We start from the raw sequence: 26,756 nt of genomic DNA on the forward strand, positions 1-26,756 counted from the left end.
TCCGTCTCCTTCTCCTGGTCCCGGACCCCGCCTGAGAGAGCTCCGCCTGTTGTGCCTTGGAGACCGGCTGCCGGCCGGAGTGCTCCGCCGGCACTGGTTGCTGTAAAACCGGCGTTACCCTTGTCCCGGGCCCGGCCGCACGAGAGGACGAGAGACAGCGTGGAAACGGGGCTGTACTTGTGGCACTGCCGCTCCCATCGCAGCGGCGCCTTTGCACAAGACTGCAGGTACGGGAAGAAGACTGTCCGGCCATTTTGGGTCGTACCTCCCGCATGACTCTTTGCCTTGTCAGCGGATACCACCGAAGGGCGCCTCACAGGGGTGGCATAACTTTTGGGCGCAGTGTATGGTGCTCAACTTACGGCTGAGGGGTATTACGCCGGTGCTCTTCTACTCTGGTGACCGTCGCCTGGCCGGTCACAGTGGCTGTGTGCGCCGCCATGTCGGGCGGGGATACTTGCTTGCCTATGCTGGTGACCGGTACTGCCCTGCCTACAGGAGAGCTTGAAGCTCGAGGGATCCCCCTGGGACACGAGGCCCAGGGGTTACAGTCTGCTATCTCCCTTGGCGCCGTCCTGCGAGCCCTGCGGGACCTCCGTACAGAAGTTCGCAACTGCCACCGGGAATTGGGAGACAGTCTAGAGCACACTACATCTACGCTGCGGTGGGGCACTCCTGATCTGGTACCCGGTTGCTGCCAGTCAAAACCTACACTGTGTGGGGCGCCGGCGCTTTCTCCTGCCTGCGGCACGGCTGAACTCGCTGCTTTTTCCATCGACGCCCAGGATCACCAGCCAGACGCCTCTACTCGAGACACTTTGTTTCCCCTCCCGGCGTTGTGTGCAACATTGTGGCCGGATTGTACATTGCTTTTGCCTCGAGAACTGTTTGCTACGTTACAGTTGCCTTTTCCTCCTGCGCTGTGCCATTTGCCTATTTGGTTTATTGCATCGTGTACTTTTGGTGCTCTTGTGGAACAGATTGTGGCTTGGGACGGGAACCTTGCTGACTCATCGGGGCCATTTTGGGTTTTCTTCATGTTGTCGTCCTTCCTCTCGCTGCTCTACTCCTTTGTTCTGTGGAGGGCGGGCCGCCTCTGGGGAGCGCGTCTGGGGGAGTGTCCTCGGTCGGGCCAGGGCTAGACTGTTTTCTGTGGATTAGATGCCGGGCGGGTGGACTAGGGTTTGGGACTGTATCCTGTTTGGTTCAGTGACCGCTGCTCCATAATACTTCGCTCCTGTATTGTTTTAATATCTGCTGTTTATCCTGCATCTGGGGTGGAAGATACACTGGGGGCTGGCGGAGACCGGGTAGCCTGACATTAATGCTCCTCCTCTTCATTTCTTTGTCTTTGAGAGTGGAGATTAGGGCGTCCTTTTCTCTCTCTCTATAATATATGGTGCGTTTTTCTTTCTTCTTCTTCCTTCTTCTTTCTTCTAAATTTCGGGTTTATGGGGCGACAGACACACTGCTGGGGGGGGGCAGGCCGTAGCCTCCGCATGCGTGTAGGGTGGGGGGTTAGTAGTTAGAACTTCGACATTATTTCTATGGAAGTCTTCTTTTATTCCTATTTTTTATTTTCACTCTTTGTCTGGGTCCATGTCTAGTTTACTGGGGGTTAGGTAGCGGTGGGAATTGAGTGGCGCGTGCGAGGGGGTCTTCTACTTGACTCTGAAGATGGCTGCCTTACGACCCGGGGGGTACATGTTGGTTGATGTAAAACTCCTGTGTATATGCTTGAATTTATGGGTATGCTCCTCCCGCATGGATCCTTCTTTATTTTCGTTGATACCATTTGGACAGTACGATTTGTTTCAATACTTGCATTAAGAAAACTTTTAAAATTAACCTTCATTGATTCTGGGACGTGGTATTGCAGCACCTGTTATGTACTCTTATTGCTTGCTTAACTGGGGTGTGATATTACGCCGACGTAATGCTGCACTAATGCTCAATTGTTCTCGTGGCCGGCCGACTGGTTGTAGGCCCGTACTTGTACTGAATCATTGCACAATAAAGGTTTTCAAAAATTTAAAAAAAAAAAAAAAAAAAGTCTCGAATTGCCCATCTGACAGTATTATTCTTAGGATACGAATTATCAAGTGAAGGGAAAAGCCTAGCGGACAACTTCTTAGAGAAGTGCGCTGTACTCCAAGCTCCAAAAACGCTGAAGAATTTACAATCGATTCTAGGCTTTCTGAATTTCGGAAGAACTTACATTCTAAATTACGCAGAGAGGGTTAAACCTCTCTACGAACTAATCAAACCTGATTTTAAACAAATCACCTGTACTCAAAAACACACCGAAATTTTGAGATCACTGCAAACAGACATGTTAGCAAAAACAAAATTAGATACACGTGACAACACACGCGATCTTGTAATCCGAGTCATCCCAGGAAGATGCGGATTCACGTACCTGACCTTTAATGAGGGAGAAAAGGTACCAATAGCTTACAAATCACATTTGTACACAAAGGCTGATATAAAATTTAGTTCAACGGAAAAAATTCTAACTGCGGTTCAGACTGCTGTAGCAAAAGAAAGGCCCCTAGCACAAGGTAAACGAATAATAATCGTAACACCTATACCGGCTTTAGAAGCGGTAACTAAAGCAAGCATTCCTAATGCTAAAAGCTTTGCATCCGAGATGGATTCAGTGGGTTAATTCTCTTGCTGCAACAGACGTAGTTTACGAATTTGATCCTAACTTAAAAACACAGGAATTTTTACAATATGAATATGAATGTCCTCTGCCAATTGAAATCCTGCCTCTCGAAGAATACGGAAGTATTATATATACTGACGGATCAGCACAACCCGCAGTTGGGGGTAAACAAGCTTACAGTGCTGCGTGCGCGATTGTCAAAGGTCGTTGGCACAAAGGAAAATTTAGACCAATGGTCACTAAAACACAATCTCTAGGAGATTGCTCAGCTCAACGAGCTGAATTGGTAGCATTTAAGATGGCGCTAGAAAATACCGATCGCGAATTCCCCACACTAATAGTGTGCGATTCTTATTATTGCGTACAATCTTATAATGAATACTAGCAGAATTGGGAGGAAAATGGTTTCAAAGATGCAAAAGGTGGCACAATAAAGCATAAAATGCTTTGGGAACAGGTAGTTCTTTTACAGAAAGAACTACAAAAGACTCACGTGATACACACAGTCATCAACGTGATGGCGTTCACGTTGCAGGGAATTCATTGGCTGATGAAGCCGCGAAGGCAGCTGTGCAAACGGCTTCCGTAGCTGCGATAACTCGGTCACAAACAAAAATAGACAGCGATATTCTACAAGCTGTCAGTAAAGGATGATAAGAAAACACTCCCAAAAGGCTTTCCAGAAAAGTACTTATATTCAACAGATACGAATAATGTTCCTTTTGCTCGAATCCCTGGAGTGGGGGATAGAGTAATTCCAAACATGGAACACAGGTTAGGACTAATCAAAGCGGCACACGAAGGGGTTGCCTCTGCACACGCTGGCGTTTCCGCAACAATATCACTATTAAAACAGAGATATTGGTGGCCTCGCGTGAGAATACAAACTAAAAAGTATGTATTAGAATGCGAAATATGCCAAAGGATAAAAGTATCAACAGTAAAACGACCAGCGCAGACACCCCTTCTCATCTCGGATAAACCATTTGCATGTGTTTACCTGGACCACTGTGGTCCCCTACAAAGGGATGGCAACTATAGATATATCATGGTAGCAGTGGATTCCTGTACGAGGTTCATATGGATGTGGCCCCAGCGCTCGGCTGACGCCAGAGCGGTTATAATAGATCTGCGAGTCTTTATCGGCACATACGCAATTGCCATGTTCCATTCTGACCAGGGACCTGCTTTTAGCTCTCGAGCTTATAAGGAGGCCATGGCTAGCATGGGAGTTGGGTTGCGGTATTCTTGTCCGTCACACCCCGAAGGGAATAGTGTGGTAGAAAGAAAAAACCGGGACATAAAGCGATCTATAACAGCGAAGGTATTATGTTCGGGTGCTGGGTGGGTCAAACATCTAATAAGTGTCCAAATCAGTCTTAATAATTTGCCAAGAAATTCTCTAAAAGGTTTCAGCCCATATGAACTATTGTTCGGAACTAGAATGAGAGTTCAGGACTTAGATAGTCAAGTATCAGTGGTACAAGATAAGAAAACAGACTTTGACATCAAAGATCGTTTGGCTGTTTTACAGGACTTGAATGAAACAAGAAAATCCTTAAGCAACATAAAGTTAAAGCAACAGCCAGCTACCACTGACGAGGCACCACAAGCAACAGCCCCAGCAAGGCCTGTCTGGATTCCAAAGATTGGGGATCTAGTCAGAGAAAAAATAGCGGTGAAGAAGGAATTTGGGCCTTCTTACAGAACAGCAGTACCTGTCTTGGCAGTCACCGGAACAAGATCAGTAGTACTACCGCCCCTTGCTGGTAAAAAGGAGAACAGAGTTGTATCTATCGACCTGGTAAAACCACAAGCATGTGGCCTATAATCAACAGTAGGCCCAGTGGACTCCCAAGAAACAACAGAATACCCAAACTTGCAACAATCCAAGAGGTTCAAACTGAAAGACTAATCACATTCGATCAGCCTGCAGTGCACAGAGAAGGACTATGCAATAATGCCATGGAACTCGTGCCTCTTGAGACACCGATTGAAACAGTTCGTCAAGAAACACCAGTCTACAATAATGTGGCATCAGAAAGTGCTACCGAAAGACAGATTGAAAGAACAATCCCAACAATTGACAGAACTGCCTCTGGTTATTTCATCGACTTAGACAACTTTTCCGAGGATCAAAGCAACCCCGAAGTGATGCCAGAAATAAAAAAGACTTTTAAAGAAAAAGCAACAGAACTCTTTCAACAAGTCAAAGAAGTATATCTGGATGCACCATTGATTGAGCATTGGATTATTTCAGGGGTATTTATACTCCTACTATGCCTAATTTTAGTTTTAATTTTAGGAAGGTTTATTACAATTGAATGGACACAGCAAGTCAGAACATCAACTTAGTCCTCAAACCACACAGATCATCCCACGTGAAGAAAAGAGAACTGTCAACAGTAAATGTCACAGCCATTCCAACACCCGGTGGGGTAGTATGGGAGATCTATGGTCCGGTCGAGATCCTGAAGTATCCTCATCAACTGAAGGTTTCCTTAAGTGACTTTGTAAAACCTAGTACATTCTCTGATGATTGGGACTTTAACAGTATTAATGACATGATGTCTGATTTAGTAATGTCAGCTAGATTCACAGAACATGATTATTTACAAGGTTCGTCTAGTTATGAACAGATGTTCTGTTTTACACATTATGGCGATCATTATTTGCATAAATCTGCACAACCTAGAAATGTTTTTAAGTATAATCAATGGGAACATTGTGCTACACCACCTAAAAGCAGTTCTAAAACATTCTTTGAGAAATTCAAGTACTTCTCAGGGTTTAACACCAGTGATGCAGAAACGTTTTATTACAAACTGTTAGATAAAACAGGAATGAAAACAATGCTGACAAACACTAAATTAATATATTCAGAAGCATTTTATGAAAAAATGATGACATTTGGTTTTGATTATTGGAAAAATAACATTGAAACAAAAACCATTTGGGGTACGAAAGATTGGCAGGTACAAGGCCTAGAAGCACTATTCAGAACCTGCATGATACCAGAACAAATGATGTTTTTAAATGACACAATTCACCAAACATCCTGTCTTGGCCTAGCTAAGATCAAAGACCTAAACAAACCGTCTATTCCGAAGCCAATACCTGATAATGCAACAACAGATATTGAGATAGACGTAACTAAAATTTTACATTTTAACAGAACACATCCTGATTGGAAAAAGTGGTTAATCTGGCCTACTGACACAAACAACTGTCAAGATAGATTCCTGAATAAAACACAGGGGTTAAAAATGACCAGACAAGACCCTAGATACTCCCAGAGACAACATCCAGGGATAGTAACAACATACAGTGTAGGGAAACTCTGCCTCGAATGGCTAGGATCATCCACACTGGCTGAAATTAAGCAACACTTGTCTTTACTTAAAGAGGGTGCTGATTTGCGCGATTTTATTATGGGACCACGCAAACAGCGTCAAAAGCGTTTCATAGCGGCCAGCATCTATGCTGCGTACAACGAGGCTTGGAAAGTCACACAAATTGAAACAGCAGAAAAAATACGAGAAATTGATCGTTTTAATTTGGAAAAATCACTTTCTGTAGTGGACAATGGGTTAATGACTCTGTCCTCCAGAATATATTCGTTGGACAATATTGTATCCTCTGCCTTTGATATAATAGACAGAGACTTGCTAATGTTACAGCATGGCCAGTCACAATTACGTTCTATTGTACAATTAGGCTGGACGCTGCAAAATCTTCGTTCAGGCTATGTGCCTTGGCGTTTAATCAACACAACGTCATTGTTTTCCATTTTTAACCTTACTGATAAACAAATCCGCATGGCACAGAAAGGAGCAGACTATACAATCCTGAGCATCGAAAAACTTGAGAGATTACCTTTGACAATGTCAGAAAGTCCTGTCATTGAATGGATAATACACGGAATTATCACTATTCCGATAACAACTTTCCGATTTAAAAAGTGCCTTGAATACATACCTACTGGCCAGTATGAACAATTAGGTAAAGGATATGTTAAGTCAGCATGGAAATTACCATACACACATTCATGCTATAGTGACAGCGACAAAAATGTATTTCTTAGTGGTGAAAACTGTAAACGTTCACTAAGCGGTATACCTTTGTGCCAGGGTATTAATTTACACGGAGCCTGTGAAGGTAATTCTAACAACCTTTCATGCCACCAGCTTGTCACACCTGCAACGCAGATAGAGCCCTTCTTTATGCAACTCGCGAATGGGAGTTACATTCTAAGAATGGATCACAGATGTTGTGGTCTTTTGCCAGGAAAAGCGTATCTCGTAAGCGTAACTTCCATGATCAAATGCTGTATGCAAGCATTGTTCCCGAGCGGGCCTGGAGACATAGAGACTCCCATCTGGCCTTGTCTGCATTTCTCTTCTATACGAATTGATACTTTAAGCAAAATTAAGTCTGTGCTTTTGCAGACAACAGTGCCCATCACGTCATCAAAAGAGACGTATGATCTCCTAGTTGCAAGGACAGCTACGGAGGTTCATGACCTTTTATCAACAAATTGCCCCGTGCATTTCGTAGAAATGTTGAGCCAACTCCTTAACATGTCTAGTGCCACAGGCATCCCAGGCATATTTAAGACGATTTTTACGGGACTGCTAACACCATTTCAAGCAATTCTGGGAATTGTTCAAATTTTGTCCACTCTGTTTTTGGCGGCATACCCCTATTTTTGGGACTTGTAGCAGGGATTTTATTTTTGACCTTCCTGCTTCGATATGGCAAGCCACAGCTCAGACATGACTCCTATGGGAATGGAAGAAACAATCCTAGCAATCCGCTACCGGGACAGAATAACTAGAGTCCTTGGATTGGCCAGGCTGAGAGATCTAAACATGACCTGGTTCCTTTCATTCAGACCGATATGGCAAAACTGCATCTTACCTGTACTTCGATGTATGCTATGCGGAGATGAGTGCGTGTTGGACACCTGTCTTGCACTTCCATCAGCAGTACCAATGGATATCGATACTTTGCTCAGTCCGATAACGGCTCACGCATTGTGTTGTCCCCAGCGGCTACCAATCCTGATGACGGCATTCGTTGAGACTCCTGTGCTACGACTAGGTGGTAACAGTGGAGCGAGTGACAAAAGCAACATCACCCAGGTACGACCTTCTGAGAGCATTGCTGATCCAGCCTTTGATGACAGCAATCATTCTCACACCTGCCAAGTTACAGCACTATCGAATTTGGTCGAACTGTCACCTGATTTTGTAGACCAATTCTTTGAGAGCCTGTCTGATATGATGTTCTCACCCGAACAGAAACAATAACTTTAGAGAAGCATTCCGACACACAGCGTTCCCATGAACTCTGAATTCGGCCTTCAGTTTTGAACAACAAAAACTGCTAAAAGCGTTGGAACTCTATTTTCCCCGTTCAAGCAATAATTCTTTTGAATTGAACACTTTTTAATATTCATCTTTTTTGGCACGAAAAATTCTTTGCTTAAGGTAGAACTATTCATAGAGAACAGAAGCTTCTACTTCTATTTTTAAATACATCTAGAGACATAATAACTTTACACCAGCCTCTAGCACATTTTACTGCAATGCATTTATATGTGATGAAATTATCTCGCCCTTCCTTTCTGTATTCAGAGATATTTTCATGTGTAATTCTATTTGCAGAATCGTTCATTGATTTCATATGCTATAATTTTTGAATGATTTCTATGCTTCAAAAACGTACAGTACCTAAATTTTCACGTATTACAAATACGCCTATTTCAAATGCATATATGTATTTTGGGGTGGGCAATGTTACACATGCATCTTATTGCTCTAGTTTTAGTAATTTGATGGACATGAATTCGTGGAGTGGGTGTAGCGTTCTAATCTAGGACCCTGATCGATACTGTGACCTTATGCCCCTATACGGCTATAAATCCATTTATTCCCTATATTGGCATAACCGATCAAATGCAATATTCAGAAACTCGTCTCTGGCCTCACACGAACAGAGCCACATTTCAGAATCGCTTTCTCTGCCACTTCCTTTGCAGCCAATTAGTGCAATGACATAGCAGAAGTTACTATCTAAGATTCCTAGATTAACACTCCGAGTTCTTCAACAAGATAAAAACTCAGCAACCTGGGAAAGCCCTGCTTGCTATGTTTTGATTAGTAATAGAACTCTAATGAGCACTGATAGACGATCACTTCCTAGTGACATCTTAATTGACGTCTTATGTCCAAAAACGTACGTCAAACAAGGCACCTTTCAGGTATAAATATTACCAATGTTGCCTTAAGCAAACGCTAGCTGCCTCAATGCCATCGCTGCTGACGAAGCTGCTGTTATGCTGATGATACCATAGCTGCTATCGCTACTGCTATCGCTGCTAACGAGCGAACGATGGTGTGGTGAACTTAGGAGCTGAACAGCCGTCCCCCTGCAAAGAGCCCAGCAGATGCAAGCTGCCCGCGGATGCTGCCCCTCCTCCTCTTCCTCGACGCGCTGAGAGAGACGCTGTCTTTTCTCCTGCAGAGAAATCCAGCTCCGGCGTTTCCAGGCTACCCTTGCGGGTGACTGGGATATCGACACCCTGAAGGAGATACCAGACCTCCATCATTCTATTCCAGAGGTATGGTGTTGACTAAACCCTTAGAGAGAATTCTTGAAGCAAACCTTGGCAAAACCAACTTAACTTAAAGCTACTTACTTACTCCCCTCCCAAGTATTAGGCTTAGGTCAGGTACACTGGGGTAGGCGTAGTTAGAAGCACCAGTTGAGTATTTTAGCCTAATGTATATATGAATGTATATATGTTTTATTCATTTTAAACCATTGTATGGCTAAGAAACCAGATCAATGCTTTTACAGTATTATTTCGCAATACTCATCTTACTGTACGTACTTTTTATAATAACAAGTCTTGCAATTGTGGCAATTCATTTCTCTTGTACGAGAAGAAAGACTGTTCAATAAATGTTACCCTTTATTGACAACGCCCGTCTCTCTATTCTCTACATATTGTGAAAGTAAACTGCACAACCACTGACTGAGTAAAATAACTGTCTATTGTTTCACACGACCCTAGAGATTGACTCTTATCTGAGGAGCAAAGTTGTCATGTTGCACGGTTGTTGGAAAACTGAATCCCTTCTTATCTGTACCAAGGAAGCTGATCACTTCCTATTCAGAGAAGAAAGTTTCCAGTGACCTCTGAGCTAGTTGGTAACAAACCCAATTAAGTTTAGCATAGTCAGTGGAGGCCTGGAAGATCCGCACTTCTACGTCGATACTACTGTTTATGTTATTCCAATGCGCAGGGCCTATTGGGAAAATAGGAACTACACTACAATTCCTTCTACCTCTTGACACATCTGCGCTAGGTTTATACATAGCCAACCAAGCTACCTCACAACAGATCTACCTCACAACGTACCTACTGCTAGATGCGAGGAACCGGACGAGCACACAAAGGAGAACTGAGAAAGTCTCACATATATCCTTTGTTATGCCGATTTGTTTACAGGGCGCGTCACGACAGAACTTGGGAAGAACTCAACACTGTGCCATGGGGGAAATGGGGCAGGGAAATTTGCTGTAGCACACCCACTCAGCAAGCAGCGGGGGGAGGGGGGAGGCATGGGAGGGGGGCTGGGGGGGAGGGGGGCACACCGGGTACAGCCATATGGGCTTCCTACATCTACTAATCTATTCTTCACTTTCCTTTTCTTCATCACCTACCCACTACTTGGGGGTGAACACAAACAACCAACAATCAGCTTGGACAGGCCACACCGCCACAAAGGAGGGGGCACAGTAAGGACAAAAAGGACATGCAATCTTGCACTAATACAAACCAACACACACAGAGTAACACGAACCAAGCGCGACACGCAACACATAGGATGACACACACCCAACAAGGTCAGCTCCTAGCCAATTTCAAAGTAGTCTCCTTCAGTGTTAAAGGACTCAACCACCTGGTCAAAAGAAGGAAGGTAATTGAGTACCTAGCCAAGCTAAAAAGCGACGTGTGTGTCCTTCAGGAGACTAAACTATCTGCCGACGACGCAAAGCGGCTCAAAGCAAACTGGATAGACCAATCTATAGGCTCACCAGCTTGCCACAAAAAGAGAGGGGTTATCACACTGATAAACAAAAAGGCCAAACTAACACTGCGAGACTCCAACGCCGATGAAGAAGGGAGAGTCCTAATAACCAGACTGGCCAGGGGAGAGGAGACAATACACATAGCAAACATCTACGGGCCAAACACAGAGGACAGGGCTTTTTGGACAAAGGTAGAAGACAAACTGAGCAAACTTCCACAAGACGATCTCCTAATAGTCGCGGGAGACCTAAACCAAGTGCTAGACCAGGCGACAGATAGACACCCACAAAGGCCTAGCCACAGCTCGCAGGGGGAAAATATTCTTAAAAACTTGTGCGCCAAGCTCCGACTTAGGGACCCATGGAGACTCCAAAACCCAGACGCCAGAGACTACACTTTCTACTCGCATCCCCACAACTCCTACAGCCGGATCGACTACATTCTAATCTCGGAATCACACACTCACCTCATAGATCAAACAGAAATAGCACCAAGGTCAATCTCGGACCACTCACACATCAGCCTAACACTGTCAGGAAGGCACAACAAAAAAATACGCGCAGATGGAGGCTCAATGATGACCTCCTCAGAAATAGGACCATTGCAGCAGAGATAGAGGACTCCATAAGAGACTACCTAGAACATAACGACAACCCAGACACTGATAGGGGCATCCTCTGGGACGCCTTGAAAGCCACCATCAGGGGGAAACTACTCTCCATCAAAGGAAGAATGAATAGAGAGAGAAACAAAAAGATCACAGAACTCGAGAAAGAGATAAAAGCCCTGGAGACAGGCCACATAGCAAACTTAGAAGACAGGAACACTCTCACAACACTAACAAAAAAGAAATATGAGCTGAACAAAATCCTGAGCGAGAGAGCAGGAACCTGGCTGAACAAGGCCATCAATCTGTGCACTGCTAATAGAGCTGGGAAAGCACTTGCCTCCTATCTAAAAAGCAAGCAAAGGCAGCACGCGGTAGCCGCTGTCACAGACTCTAAAAACAAATCACAAACCACAAACAAAGAGATCCTCAGGGTTTTCAAAGAATTCTATGGAGAGCTATACAGGGAGGACCAGAACCTCAGCGAAGATGGCGGAGCCAAGCTCCTAGATAAGATCCCCCTGCCCGCACTCACAGAGATACAGAGAGGAACACTAGAACTAGACATCACGGCGACGAAATTAAAAAGGCAGTAGCGAGCCTTAAGGACAACAAAGCTCCAGGCCCAGATGGATATACAGCGAGATTCTACAAGCAATTCCTATTTTTAATTAGACTTACAATGGTAGAAGTGTTCACAAACTGCATCCAAAAAGGGAGAATGACACCCACAATGGCGGAAGCCAATATTATAGTGATCTCGAAGGAAGGTAAAGACCCACAACACCCCAAGAACTACCGGCCAATCTCCCTAATCAACGTAGACTGCAAGATCTATGCGAAAATGTTAGCGACAAGACTAAACACGTTCCTGCCCAAACTTATACACTGCTCACAAGTAGGCTACCTCAAAAATGGGATGTCCCACGACAACACTAGACTCCTGTGCCACCTAATAAACCATGCCTCCACCAGCAACAATGCAGCGGTCATGATCGCCCTGGACGCGGAAAAAGCCTTCGACAGAGTGTCATGACCTTTCCTAGATCGCTGCAGGCTAAAATTCGGTCTAGGGACTAACTTCAGAAGGATGGTGCTAGCGCTCTACAACGAGCCAAAAGCCTGTGTGGTAGTGAACGGTGGAACATCTGAGCCACTCACCCTAGAAAGGGGCACAAGTCAAGGCTGCCCACTCCCTCCAGCCCTCTTCCTACTAGCCCTGGAGCCACTCCTAGCCATGATTAGAAATAACAAAGACATAAGGGGAATCCGAATCGGGGACGACGCAGTTAAGCTAGCGGCATATGCCAATGACATCCTCATCACCACTGAAAATCCAGGCCCGTCCATAGCCGCGCTTATGTTCACCATAGAGGAGTACGCACAGGCCTCAGGGTACAAACTCAACAAAGAAAAATCGGGATGCAAGTCGCTGAACATACACACAACCAGGGATGTGCTAGGGAACTCAGGGCTGGCTTGGCAGAAGAAATTCCTGAAATACCTTGGCCTACACTTCGGGGGGGGGGATCTCAAGACCACGCTAGACCACAATGAAATGACACTACTGAACAAACTGAAAGGGAGACTAGAGACGTGGTCACCTAGATTCATCAGCTGGTGGGGCAGAGTGGAAACAATCAAAATGATGCTAACACCTATGGTTAACTACATGCTCAACATGCTCCCACTGATAAACACAGAGGACTTTCACAAACGCCTAGACAAAATAATAAACAAATTCTTATGGAGAGACAAGAGACCCAGAACAGAATCAGCCTACAAAAACTTAGGCTAAACAAGAGCCTGGGTGGGCTAAACGTGGCAAATTTTAAGACATTCCAAACAGCATGTATAGCCAAACAGGGGCTTTACTGGCTAGTCCCAAAACAAGACTACACGCCAGCATGGTTCTCACTGGAGAAAAGAATCTTAAATGGCCTTGACCCCTTAGCCCTACTTACAACGAGCAAACACCCCGCAATTGCCAACAATCCCATACTTAAGAATACCAGGAACGCCCTCCTCAAAGTAGACAAGAAAATGGACGCTAGCATTAAGAACACTAGGTGGGAATCGATATGGTTTAACCCTAAAATTAAGTACAGCGAGAAAACGCTCAACATGGTATCCTGGTACAAACATGGCATCTCCACCCCCAACCAACTAAGCAACTAAGACACACACATCACCTTCGACACCATAAAACACACACACAAACTAAACGACATTGAGCTCTACAATTTCCTCCAAATGAAGGTGGCAATCACAAAAGCAGAACTTAACAAAGTGACCCCCCCCATCCTACATTACGCAGCGAACCTAAATAAGGTAGGACACCAGATGTCTCACCTCTACAAGCTCCTAAGCCCAGGAACATCAAAACTCAATAACAAAACTTTAGAATACTGGGAGTCACTCCTCCACAGGCGTCTCACCGAGAGGGAAAAGTCTAACATCTGGACGTCAGCATCACACAACAAAGTCACAACCACTCTAGCACAAACTAAATTCTTGCTACTACACAAGACGTACTGGACCCCTTCCCGCCTAGCGGCAATAGGGATACGAGACAGTGACGAGTGTTGGAATTGTAACAAACAAAAAGGGGGCCTGTCACACCTAATCTTCCACTGCCCTAAGGTCAAACGATTCTGGAACAGAATAAGCGACTTTATAAACAACGCTCTAGGTCTCTCAATACAGCTAGACTTCCACGGGCTGGCCACGGCCTTCATGGCACCATCAATCCAATCCAAAGAGGACAGAGAGCTGATTTACTTCCTACTTAAAGCAGCGGTTAAGACGGTCCCAAATGACTAGAAGGACACGGGAAAAGCATCCTTCAGGGTTTGGTTCAACTGGATCACCTTCCTGCGGGGGCGGACATCATAACCTCAAACCAAACATCAAAAACCTGCACAAGAGGCGAAATGTGTCTCTCCCTAGACAACTACCTGTCCACACACAAGCCCCCTAGGCTGTCATCCGAGGGGGATAACACACCCACACGCATCGCAGGCGGAAAAGCCTGGCCAACTCCATCGACACTCGAACAATGTGTTCCTTCCGCTTTCTTACTTTCTCTTTTTCCCACTTTCCTTTCCCCGTCACCTGGGGGTACGATACACAGGCCGCTGATAACGCCACACACCGAGTATACGAATGTAGCACGCATGCTCTCACAAAAGGACGTATGTAACCCAATCGGCATATAATGTTGTCATGCTTTTCCCCCTCGGGCGACCTATACTGTACTCCTGTATACTGTACCTTGTATATAAAGCACTTTCTCAATAAAATTCACTTGAAATAAAAAAAAAACACTTGAAAGCGTTTAACTGAAAAGTTCCTTGTTTTTGCATTGAGGCTCAAGACTGGATACAAAGATGGCAGGATCCAGCCACGAGGCTGAAAGCAAACGCACAACACCACCACATGGATGGCAGTAGGCACGGGCATGAGGTGAGCCCTTGGGTCACAGTCCAGCTTACCTGCAGATTGCACTAGCTGGCACACAGAGCAGAAGTAAATAATAAAAAAAGAAAACTTACCTGCAACCTCTGTGGTCTTCTGCTACAGATGCACAGGCTCCCAGACTCCTCTGCGCCAATCTAGACTCTGCTCTCATGCTGTTAATACCCAGAATGAGAGCAGCCCCGGGGTTGGGCGACGTAGGCTTGTTTCTAAGCTCCCACGGGGACTGGGAGTCTGTGCCTGAAGAACCAAGCCTGTGCCTGCTGTTCTCCATGCAGCAGCCTGGCGATATCACAGTGCGCATGTCAGTTTGGCCATCCTTAGACGGCCGGCCTAACCGCCATGAGCTCTTGCAGTGCCCACCACTCCTCCTCCAGCTTTCTGCTTTCAAAGAATTGCCCCTCAACACTCGGGCTCGCTCCGTCATGAAAAATAAAATTATAATTAAATTGCTTTATTATCACGTTATTCCACATGTTTTGATTTGCTGGCTGCAGCAATTGGTCAATACTCCTCTGCCATAACAGAGGAGCCGCTGCTGCTTGTTAAGATGAATTCATTCTCATTGTGCTAAATCACATGATTAGAACTTGTAAGCTGCGTGATCACACATTTTTCAGAAGCACATTTTTTTTGCATAATTTCAAAACAGCTGATACCGTGGCAAAGCCAGGGGGCCATTGGCCTGGGTGCAAAGATAGAATTGGCTCCCCTGGTCTCTGTTTGTACTGTGAAGTACCACAATAATTAGTGTTCTGTGAAACCCTCTGGGTCTGATTCTACTGCACCAATGCAAGCTATGGTCAGGCTGCGATATCAAAATATTTGCAAAGTATCTCTAGGCATTTCTAAAATAATTCAGCAGAAGTTTTATTTTGCATAATCAAAATTGTTCATGTCTTTGAGAAGGAATCAGCAAATAAGTCTTTAATTATCCAGAAACATTTTAATTGAAGACAATTTTTTAATATTGGTGAAGTTACATCATCACTTGCTCATCCTCAAATCATCAGGAATAATGTCAACTTGAGGCGCAGTCTGATGGTCATTTTCAAATGAAACACCAGTCATCATGCGCAGTTTCTAAACTCCGTTGATAAGTTTAAGACCTTGATGATGTCAGATGATGTGAAAATGTATTCAAAGGAAGTTGTATGATCACGAATGCCTCTAGCATGGCTTCTCAAGTCACCCTTTTTGACCTGGGTATCTAGTCCTCCATTTCTCCCTAGTGTTCTTGGGATCAAACAAGCTCTATTATGTTCAGGGTCTGACTGGGACAGTAAGGAGACCCAGCACCAAGTTAAAAGTGGCCCCCATTAGCGGCTAAAAAAAAGGTGGCCCGCATTATTAACTCAAGGCTGTTTTGAAATTGTAAAGACAAGCTGTATGTGTCTTACAAGCTATGTAAGACTATATGCATTTGGGCTTGCTGCAGACAATGTTTATGCTAATATCAGATAAATTAACAGTATAAACTGTGTCACCATACCGTACAGCATGCCCACAAACAGCCAGAACAATGGCCTACATGCCGACCTGCCCTTTGCAAACTACCTGAGTGCCCTGTAGGCCAGTCCAACACTGATTATGTTTCACAAACCGCAAACAGCAGTGACTCCATAGGAATCACTACTTAATGCTGATAGGCAAACCATACCACGCTAATAACCGAAAGAATGCTATAGCGAAGCAGAAATGTATTTCTCTTTCAAAGGCGACTGACCTAAGGGCCTTATTACGATGCCAGATGGCCACCTTATCGGTATGGGAACTGCCCAACCATTGGTCGGTGGTTCCACATACCTAATTACAATGCGACCGCACTTGATGCGGTTGCAAACTCCCATTTCCCCAATTGTAGCTTGTGCTACAACCGAAAACCGGCAGTAGCACAAGCTCTAAGGGAGAAATGGGAGTTTGTGTGAATCCCTGCACTGTGTGGCAGGCACCACAAGGTGCCTGCCACACAGCGCAGGGATTCCCAGGAGAGCACCATAGGTCCCCCCTTGGTCCCCAACTGGAGGCCACATGGTGAAGGGGGCCCTGTTATGGGCTCCCAATGTTGCTTTTCGACATCGTAATCCCAACGGGGGCATACCGTCCATTGGGATTCATGCCAATCTCCGACTGGCCGACGGGCTCCAGCCAGAATGACCAGCCGCTTTCCGTTTAATCCGCACGCATTGTAATGCGGCGGTCTGAACTGAAACCGCAATGAGGCCCAGAATCCTCGGACCTGAAGTCGGAGGCTTTCCAACACTCATTGGAATCGGGCCCTAAATGTTGCAGAAAAAATGCACAAGCATTTAAACGAGAGGAGCGCACAGCATAAACATAGGCATGTACAATAAATGTTTATCTAAAACTCTCCAGTAAACTTGTAGTACACTGTTGACGTTTCGACCCTAGTGGCTTCGTTGGGTGCATCTCATCAGGACAATAGTAGGTCACTCCGACCACCTCAGACCACCACTCGCTACATCAGTCAAGTCCACTCGGTACATGAAAATGCAGTACAAAACATTCATACTGTGACTTTGTGCACATTAACAATAATTTGTGAAAAGAAAACAGAGGTAAACTCTCTCTTTGCTGCTGCTCATAAGGTAAGAGGTGATGATTTCCAGGTTCACCAATCAAAAGTCCACATAGTGACAGATCACAAGGTCTTCAGCAGAGATACAGGCGCTCATATGTACAAACTGCCCCTTCCATTTTACAAAAATGGTAAATCGTATCTTTAACACGTCTGATATGACAGGCATCGTCCATTATTTAAGACAATAGGTTCTGGACTATTAAGTACCTTTCAGACGGTCCTCGGAGTAATACAAAACTTTATACACTCTGAATTTGGAAGCATTTTTGAAGGACTGCCGCTGATCCTGATTCTAATAGCAGGTATCCTGATTGTTATTTTTCTAATATGCAATGGACGTCCCAGTCACCAAGGAGATGGAAACAGTGCTCCTAGAGCGAAAATACTGTGATTGTATGGTACAAAATCTAGACACACCTCGCCTGAGAGAACTAAATGTGTATTGGTTTCTGTCATTCAGACCAGTATGGATAGACTGCATCTTATCTGTCCTCCGTTGACTGTTTTGCGCAGAAGAATGCATGTTGGATCTCTGTCTGACACTCCCATCATGTGTGCAACCGGACGTTAATGCTTTACTGGGCCTGATGACGGCCCATGTTCTGCAGTGTCTCCAGTGTATTCCAATGTTGATAACAGCAATCCTAGAGCCACCACAGGTAGTATTGGCTCCTGTTGGTATGGACATTGGCTCCTCCTTTGACAACCAGGCCTTGGATGGCGCACAGTCTGCCCCAGCACCGGTTGTGGACAGTACGGAAGATCATCAGTGCTCAATTGACATTATCTGCGAGGTGTTACAGGGACCGTCGTCTGAGGAGGCGGAACGAAAATGTTGCGTCTACCAGGCAGGACACATAAATATTTGACTCATTTTGCCCGTCATATGCTCGAGAAATTCGGGCTTTTTGAAAAACAAACTAAAATTGGAACTCCAAAACAAAATTGATATTCCTTTTGGGAATGCATGGCCTTCAAATGCTTCTAGTAGTTTGAACTATACCTACAGACAATTGAGTGACAATTTTCTTTTTCACCTCTTAATGGATTTAAAAAAAAAAGTATTTTAAACATTATTTTAGCTAAACAAAAAACTAATGTTTTTTAACTATTTGCGTACCAGTATCTAGTCAGCGTAATAGTACGTATAAAATTTAACTATGTCATCTATTCAGAGGAGTGGGTGTTATATTCCATATAGGTACCCTGATATAGGCCCATGTAATATCGTAACCCTTTCCTATATATTCTTCCCTACATTACACTTATACCGGTTTACAAGTACTGACCTTTTACCTAGATAAGACACTGCATTCAGAACGCAGGGTTTCCCTAGTTCGAAATCTCATACATTATGCTTGAGGATTCTTAGAAGCACAGCAGGACTACACTCTCCTGTATAATATCTATGTATAAAGTTCATGCCCGACGTCCTCCTAAGTCCGACACAGTAATACAGCGAGGTAGGACTCCTGGGGAGACCTTTGGGTATATATACAATGCATCTTGCTTAGATAGGCAGAGGAGACCAGGACTTCCTGGCCGACACACTGACCAGAGATGCTAAAGTTCCTGCATTCAGACACTCCAGCTCGCAGTGGTCTAAACACATCCCACACAGGGTGTCCAACTCGATACCAGGACAAGGTCCCACAGTCTCTCACTTCAGATAATAGGGTTGAATTTATCCTAGAGGGGTTCTTGGCTTAACACCTACACACATACTAGGTACACCTAGTTAGGGAGGCATCGTAGGAGTATGCATCTTTTTATCATGTATTTTATATACTTGTATGTTTTCATGATTACTGCAAGATGGTAGAACTTGACCATCCGTTTACTTTTATAGTACTGCTAATCATTTATATCTTTTACTGTCTAACTGTTGTTGCAGCTCATCATTTTACATCAGAATACCAACTGTTCAATAAATACTTATTGAAAACGCCCAGCCTGTTTATTCTGTGAATCTCTCGAAGAGAGACTTAGTGAGCACGAGTGACTGATCGAAAAGTAGTGCACTGTTTCCACGGTCCTGAGGGATCAGGGTTGTCATGTTTGATGGTTGTCAAGAACTATTCTCTCCTTGGTAAGAGGAGATTATAGTGGCACTGTGAGCTAGCTGATACAAAAAGCCAACATACTCGGTGGGAGTGTTCAGAATCAATCTGACACCAATCGTACGGCGTATGCTGTCTGAACGCACAGCTCCTTTATAGTTTTATAGGAACTACACAACAGCACTAAAGATGCTGTTAAAAATACCCAAATCAGTGATTTATCTTTTTGGTCAGGTTACTAACGATGCACAAGTTAGCATATTTGAAGCATGTGTCTAATATGGCATCTAGGGGGGTGCCTGTGGAAGCTTTGTTACCTGGTGGCGTAATGAAGCAGAAAGGTGCAAGAGAAAGTAGGTGTATGGTTGGTGTTCATGAGGTGGCTAGAAGGTAGAGAAAGGGGATAGAGTTAGATGAGCCGAGATGAATATTGTGGAGGCTGCCATGCAATTAAGTGAGGAGGTTTGATACTAATCGGAAGAAGGTAGGGAACTCCACAGGTTTTTAGAAAGAGGACTTAGATGTGAGGATTGAAGTGGAGTGGGTGATTGGGTAATGCCAGTTGGGAGTTCCTAGTGGAGTGAGAGGGAATGTAGCAGTTAGACGAATTTGGTAGGTAGGTAGGAGGCAGTGGTCAAATGGAAAGTTTAGTTTGTTGAAATGAAACATAAGGATGTGGTTCAGTGTGAAACTTAAAGAGCGGAGTATGAACTGGAAGTGGGCAAGCATAGTCTGTTGACTTGAGGTGTGGTTAGTGGGGAAGGGCTTGTGAATGGCTATGTATTGATCATGTATATTAGTGAGTATAATTAATAGTTCTGTGTGAGTACTCAGGAGCTGAGTTCGAGCAGTTTGGGTACTGGGTAAGAATCCGGGTTTAGTCGATGTGTCTGCCTGTCAAGGAGTGGAATTGGAGTCAAAAGTGATTTGTTAGCTCAATGTTCTTGATTTATGTTGGGCTGCCTATTCGGTAGCAGAGTTTAAGCAGTTCAGAGTGAAGCAGGGTACCAGAGAAAGGGTTCGACGAAAGGTGTTAGAACGACAGCTTCGAAACTAATAGTGTTTGAGTGTTTGTGTTGTGTAGTATTCAAAAATCAGTTGTCCCCAGGGTTCGAAATAGGATTAGGTAGAGGGTGTTTAATCAGGTAGAAGTAATGGAAAGATGGTTGCAATTGTAAAGTTTGGGCAATTTTACCGGTCCGTTGGTTCGCTTTTTCGACCAGAGTTTCTAGCCCACTGCCATTTCCAGGCACTTACAGGCCCTAACAGGAGGAACTCTTAACCAGCCGCCCTTTACCTGAACGCTGGGGTGGAGGAGCTAGGAATACTGGTAAATATGTGTGTAATGTGTGAATCAGGATGGCGGGCAGGACTCTGGACCCAGTGGGGCCTCTCAGAGTCACCGAGATGCCAGGCAGGAAGAGGTGCGAACTAAGCATTCAGAAAACTTATTTTGCAGGAATCAGCTGTGCTCAATCAACAATATTAATACCAAGCACTTCTTGGGTAATCGCATACTTTACTGCACCGCACCACAATTTGAATATGCTTTCAGGTGGAAATACAGGACAATATTTTTCTTTTACAATAACGTTTTCTAATACAACAATAATACATTGTATTGCTGTGATTATAGCATAAAAATTGTAAACTGCTGCAAGTGTGTTGCATGTGCAATTTGTTTGCCGTTGAACTAATGGACAAACTAAGTGAATGCTGGTATCACCTGACCCCAATATTTTTCTTTACAGGTTAGCCAATATACCTTTGCAATGTGCAGCTACAGAGAAAAGAAATCTGAGCCACAGGAGCTCATGCAGTTGGAAGGATACACAGTGGATTACACTGATCCTCAGTCAGGTACTTTCAGTATGACCCCTATTCTCAGATGCTGCTCCAAGTTCACTTACCTCAATTGTAGCTTGAAGACATTGGCCAACATCTTGTTTTGATGCGTTTGTTGCCTGATGATGGAGAGACTTAACTTCTACCATCTACTCACATGGGAAGTGAGGGCCACCCATTGTTTGCAAATAAATGTCCACTGTGTAGGTGTCACCAGAGGTGGATTGCCATGAAAGACACAGCTTATCATGAGAGTGCTCTCTTCCCAACCTCCTACTACACTGCTCACTACCTCTTCTGCTCTTGGTACATTATTTTGTAGTCAGGTTGTTGTTTAAATGGGCTTGACACACACATTCTCCATAAAACAATAAAAGATCTGCTTTGCTTCTCCACCGGCCCAGACCAGGGGAACATCAACTTGACAAACACTGTTGGCAAAGGAAAGATAATTGTTACACCTTAACAAAAATGTGCTGAGTACCCATTCCTCCCTCTGTGGTCAGTTCTTGAAGAAGAGGACAGAGATCCAGCACCAATTACCTGATTTTGTAAAGGACGCTTATGTAAACCCACAAACCTTAGAGATATTAAGGAATGCCTAAGAGCAGGTAATAAAAGTATACAATATTGTTAGTACACAAAGATTTGCTCTTGTATATAATACCAAAAAAACATAACTTACTATGTGGGTAACCAAATACATAGTCACTGTTCATTCAAGCTGTTAACTGTGGTTTGAAGTCTGGTGTGTTTATCAAAGTTATGATACTGTTAAGAGATTATATTTGTTGGACACTTTATTGGTGGATTTATCTTAGCTTTCGGCTCCCACACTGCTTTCAAGAGTAAGCCTTGACAGCTCACAATTGATAATTGGTAGTAGCAGATACACCTTTGTGATAACTACATGATGGATCTGAAGTCAATGTAGGTAATTCTGCAATGTGTTCCCTGTCCAGCAAGAATATTAGAGCGGAGTCTTTTTCTTACTCACATTTTTCTCGCTCAATTACCTCTGTATGCTCATTCTCACCTGCATATTCTTGCCACCGGCTGTTGTCCTCCCCTCATAATTGTCACAAAAAAAACATTTTTAATGCTTCAATGAACTGTATGCCGCCTCGTGATGGCTCAATTCCATGTTTTTTGATTTACTGCCTCATAATGGTTACTGATGGTAGAGTCACTGCCATCACAGATGTGTTTCCTCGTAAAAGAGTTTGAGGCAGTGTCATGCTAAGGATTTTGGGGCCCGGGCTAAAAATATATTGAAGGCCCCTAATTGGAACAAATTTTAATTTTATGAACCATTTTTTGCTAATTCACCCCTATGTTGCCTAACAATATTAATTTAAATGTTAACGATTAAGATACAAAAATACACAGAAGAGAACTAGAAAGAAAGTTTACTTTACCAGGGAGCCACTTTGCCCATGACCTAAAACATCTTTGATTAGAGATTTCCGTCATCGCATCAATCATTGACAGGTAGTTACTGTTTGAGGCCTGGTACCTAGTTCCACTTACTAATAAACTATACCTCCCACCTCTGACTTGCACTGACCTACAAGGCCTTCGAATACTGCATACCCTTCTTGTGCTTCCACGTGACTCCTATACCTGACCATTTCCTGGTGCCAGAAACTGCCCCAGTCCACAGATCCATACTTGCCCATGCTCTCTTGCCATCCTGCTAGCCCTCTTCCTAAGAAAGGTTTGCCCAGCTCCTGGATGTCCTGTTTTCCTAACTATTTGGTCTCATCCATGCCCACAATTTGCTGGTGCACTTGAAAGCATTTTCATGAGATTATCTCTTACTCAGCTTTTATGGTTTGCATGTCCCTCCTGCCCATGCTGCCCGACCAATCCCTGATGTGATATAGTCAGATGCTGGTGTGATCTATCCACATCCTGCCCTCGCTCCTGAGCTCTTTCAGCCGTTGGTAGTTTTCATTCTTAATTTTGTTTTCTGCCCTGTGCACTACTGAAGGTTCATGTCCAACCAACTTCTCATTCGTATCCCTTTGGCACCATAAACAATGATGGCTCCCCCCGCCCTCCCCCCTATACAATTTTCACTTCAGTCATAGAACTAATGAACCCATTAGCCCATATGTCTGTCTTATTTTATACAGTGACTTTCTTGTAAAGCATTAATAAATGCAGAAAAGGGATTGCCGAGATCAACCTTCAGCCTTCCTCCTTCTCACTGGCAACCATCTTGAAAAGGCATACTACCCAGGTGCTTAGTTGGAATTCTGAAGGAATTCACTTTCAGAGTTACTCTCAATCAATCAGAACATTTATAGAGCGCGCTACTCACCCGTGAGGGTGTCAAGGTGCTGATGGGGGGGTGCTGCTTCTGCTCAAAAAGCCAGGTCTTGAGGTGTTTCCTGAAGGTGAGATGGCCCTGGGTCATTTGTAGGTGTGCGGGGAGGGAGTTCCATGTTTTGGCTGCCAGGTGGGAGAACGATCTTTCTCCGGTGGTGGTTCTGCGAACCCGTGGGACGGTGGCGAGGGCGAGGCTGGCGGACCGGAGCTGGCGGGTGGGAGTGTAGAACGAGAGGCGGTTGTTGAGGTATTCGAGGCCCATGTTGTGGAGCGCTTTGTGTGCGTGGGTGAGGAGCCTGAACATGATCCTCTTGTTGACGGGGAGCCAGTGCAGGTTTCTCAGGTGGGCGGATATGTGGCTGTGGTGAGGGATGTCGAGGATGAGTCGTGCAGAGGCGTTCTGTATGCATTGAAGTCATTTCTGAAGTTTGGCGGCGGTTCCTGCGTATAGGGCGTTTCCGTAGTCCAGTCGGCTGGTGACGGGGGCATGGGTGACGGTCTTTCTGGTTTCGGTGTTAATCCACCTGAAGATTTTCCGGAGCATGCGCAGGGTGTTGAAGCAAGAGGACGAGACGGCGTTGACTTGCTTGGTCATCGTGAGGGAGGAGTCCAGGATGAATCCCAGGTTGCGAGCGTGGGCCGAGGGTGTCGGCGCGGAGCCCAGTGCTGTGGGCCACCATGAGTCGTTCCAGGTGGATGGGGACTGTCCGAGGATGAGGACCTCCGTCATGTCTGAGTTCAGCTTCAGGCGACTGAGCTTCATCCATTCTGCGACGTCTTTCATTCCTTCCTGGAGGTTGGTTTTGGAGGTGGCTGGGTCTTTGGTGAGGGAGAGTATCAGTTGGGTGTCATCGGCGTAGGAGATGATGTTGATGTTGTGCCTGCGTGCGATGGCGGCGAGGGGGCTCATGTAGATATTGAAGAGGGTTGGGCTGAGCGAGGAGCCTTGGGGTACGCCGCAGATGATCTTGGTGGCCTCTGAGTGGAAGGGAGGGAGGCGGACTCTCTGGGTTCTGTTGGAGAGGAACGAGGTGATCCAGTCCAGGGCCTTTCCTTGGATCCCATTGTGGAAGAGGTGGGTTATTAGGGTGTGATGGCAAACGGTATCAAAAGCTGCCGAGAGGTCTAGGAGGATGAGGGTGGTTGTTTCTCCGTTGTCCATCAGGGTCCTGATGTCGTCGGTAACTGCCAAGAGGACAGTCTCGGTGCTGTGGTTGGCTCAAAAACCTGACTGGGATGGGTCGAGCAAGTTGTTTGTCTCGAGGAAAGCAGTCAGCTGTTTATTGACGGTCTTCTCGATGACTTTGGCCGGGAAGGGAAGAAGAGAGATGGGGCGGAAGTTCTTGAGGTCTTTGGGGTCCGCTGTGGTTTATTTTCAGAAGGGCGTTGATTTCCACGTGCTTCTAGCTCTCGGGGAAGGCGGCTGACGTGAACGAGATGTTTATGATGTTCCGGAGATGGGGTGCGATGATGGTGTCGGCTTTGTTGAAGATATGATGGGGGCATGGGTCAGAGGGGGAGCCCGAGTGGATGGAGTTCATGACGTTGGTGGTGTCATCAGTGCTGATGGGGGTCCAGGCGCTGAGGGTGGTGGTGGGGGTCGCTGGTTCGGTGACTGGAGGTGGAGTCTGGGGTCAGAAGCTGTCATGTATATCTGCGATTTTTCGGTGGAAGAACGTGGCGAGGGAGTTGCAGAGTTCTTGTGACGGTGTGATGTCGTTGTTGCTGGCGCTGGGGTTGGAGAGCTCTTTGACAATGTTGAAGAGTTCCTTGCTGTTGTGGGTGTTGTTGTCTAGTCGCTCTTTGAATGATGTCCTTTTGGTGGTGCGGATCAGCTGGTGGTGTTCACGGGTGGCGTTTTTGAGGGCTGTCATGTTCTCTGTAGTTTGTTCGTGGCGCCAGGTTTTTTCGAGGGTTCGGCAGGATTTCTTTGATTCTTTGAGGGCGTCTGTGAACCATGAGGTTTTCCTGTTGCCGGTCGTGCCTGGGGGGTTCTGCAGTGGTGTGAGGTCGTTGGCGCAGTTGGTGATCCACTGTGCAAGGTTGTGGGCTGCGTCGTTGGTGTCGGTGGTGTTGGCTGGCGGGTTCTGACTCAGCGATGAGAGGAGCTGGTCTGTGGTGATTTTGCTCCAGCATCTGCGGGGGATATGTTGTGTGCGGTGGTGGGATGTATTCTTTTTGAAGGTGAAGTGGATGCATCTGCGGTCGGTCCAGTGTAGTCCGGTGGAGTGGCTGAAGGAGGCGTGGTTGCTGGCGGAGAAGATGGGGTCGAGCGTGTGGCCAGCGAGGTGGGTGGGGGTGTTCACCAGTTGCTTGAGTCCGAGGTTGGCGAGGTTGTCGAGCAGGGTGGTGGTGTTGTTATCACTGTTTTTCTACAGGAGGAAGTTTAGGTCCCCTAGGAGTATGTATTCTGGTGAGGCTAGGGCGTGCGGGCTGATGAAGTCGGCGATGGTTTAGCTGAATTGTGTGCGTGGGCCCGGGGGTCTGTAGATGAGCATTCCTCTAAGGGTGGTCTTGGGGTCAGAGGGAATCTGGAAGTGTAGGTGTTCGGCGGCGGAGAGTGTGTCTTCGGTGACGGTTGTGATGTTGATGGTGTTCCTGTAGACGATGGCGATTCCTCCTCCGGTTTGGTTGACGCGGTCCTTCCGGGTGATCTCCTAGCCGTCCGGGATGGCTATGGCGATGTCGGGGGCCGAGGATGCGTTCATCCAGGTTTCGGTGAGGAAGGCGACGTCTGGTGCTGTTGTGTCGAGGAGGTCCCACAATTCGTCAGCGTGTTTGTGGACGGAGCGGGTGTTGAGGAGGATGCACTTGAGGTGGTTGTTGTTGTTGCGAGGTTCGGGGGGTGGGGGGAAGGTTCGGAGGCAGGTGAATTTGCAGGCTTGACAGGTGAAGGGTCCGTGTGTGCGCTTTGGGATGGCTCGGTAGCAGGCGGGTGGTCGTCCGGTGTTGAGTGCGTGGAGGGCAGCGGAGTTGTATCTCAGTCGATTCCCCTGGTTCCGGCGGGGGCCAGGGGTTCTGGCACTTGGCGCGGTCCAGGCGCAGACGGGCTTGCCTTC

The 26,756-nt window shown here is 45.7% G+C and overlaps 1 protein-coding gene across 2 annotated transcripts in view; it reads left to right on the forward strand.

Moving 5' to 3' along the window:
• The window catches only part of CADPS2 (calcium dependent secretion activator 2), a 2,357,592-nt gene that overhangs the window by 1,292,874 nt on the left and 1,037,962 nt on the right, over window positions 1-26,756 (forward strand). For both annotated transcript variants that reach the window (XM_086966845.1, XM_086966848.1), the window contains exon 10: window positions 21,270-21,378. In XM_086966845.1, the coding sequence (XP_086822971.1) occupies window positions 21,270-21,378 (109 nt within the window). The remainder of the gene's footprint in view (window positions 1-21,269; window positions 21,379-26,756) is intronic.

Source organism: Lissotriton vulgaris, chromosome 1_1 (assembly GCF_964263255.1).
Source record: "Lissotriton vulgaris chromosome 1_1, aLisVul1.2, whole genome shotgun sequence".
Classification (NCBI taxonomy): Eukaryota; Metazoa; Chordata; class Amphibia; order Caudata; family Salamandridae; genus Lissotriton; species Lissotriton vulgaris.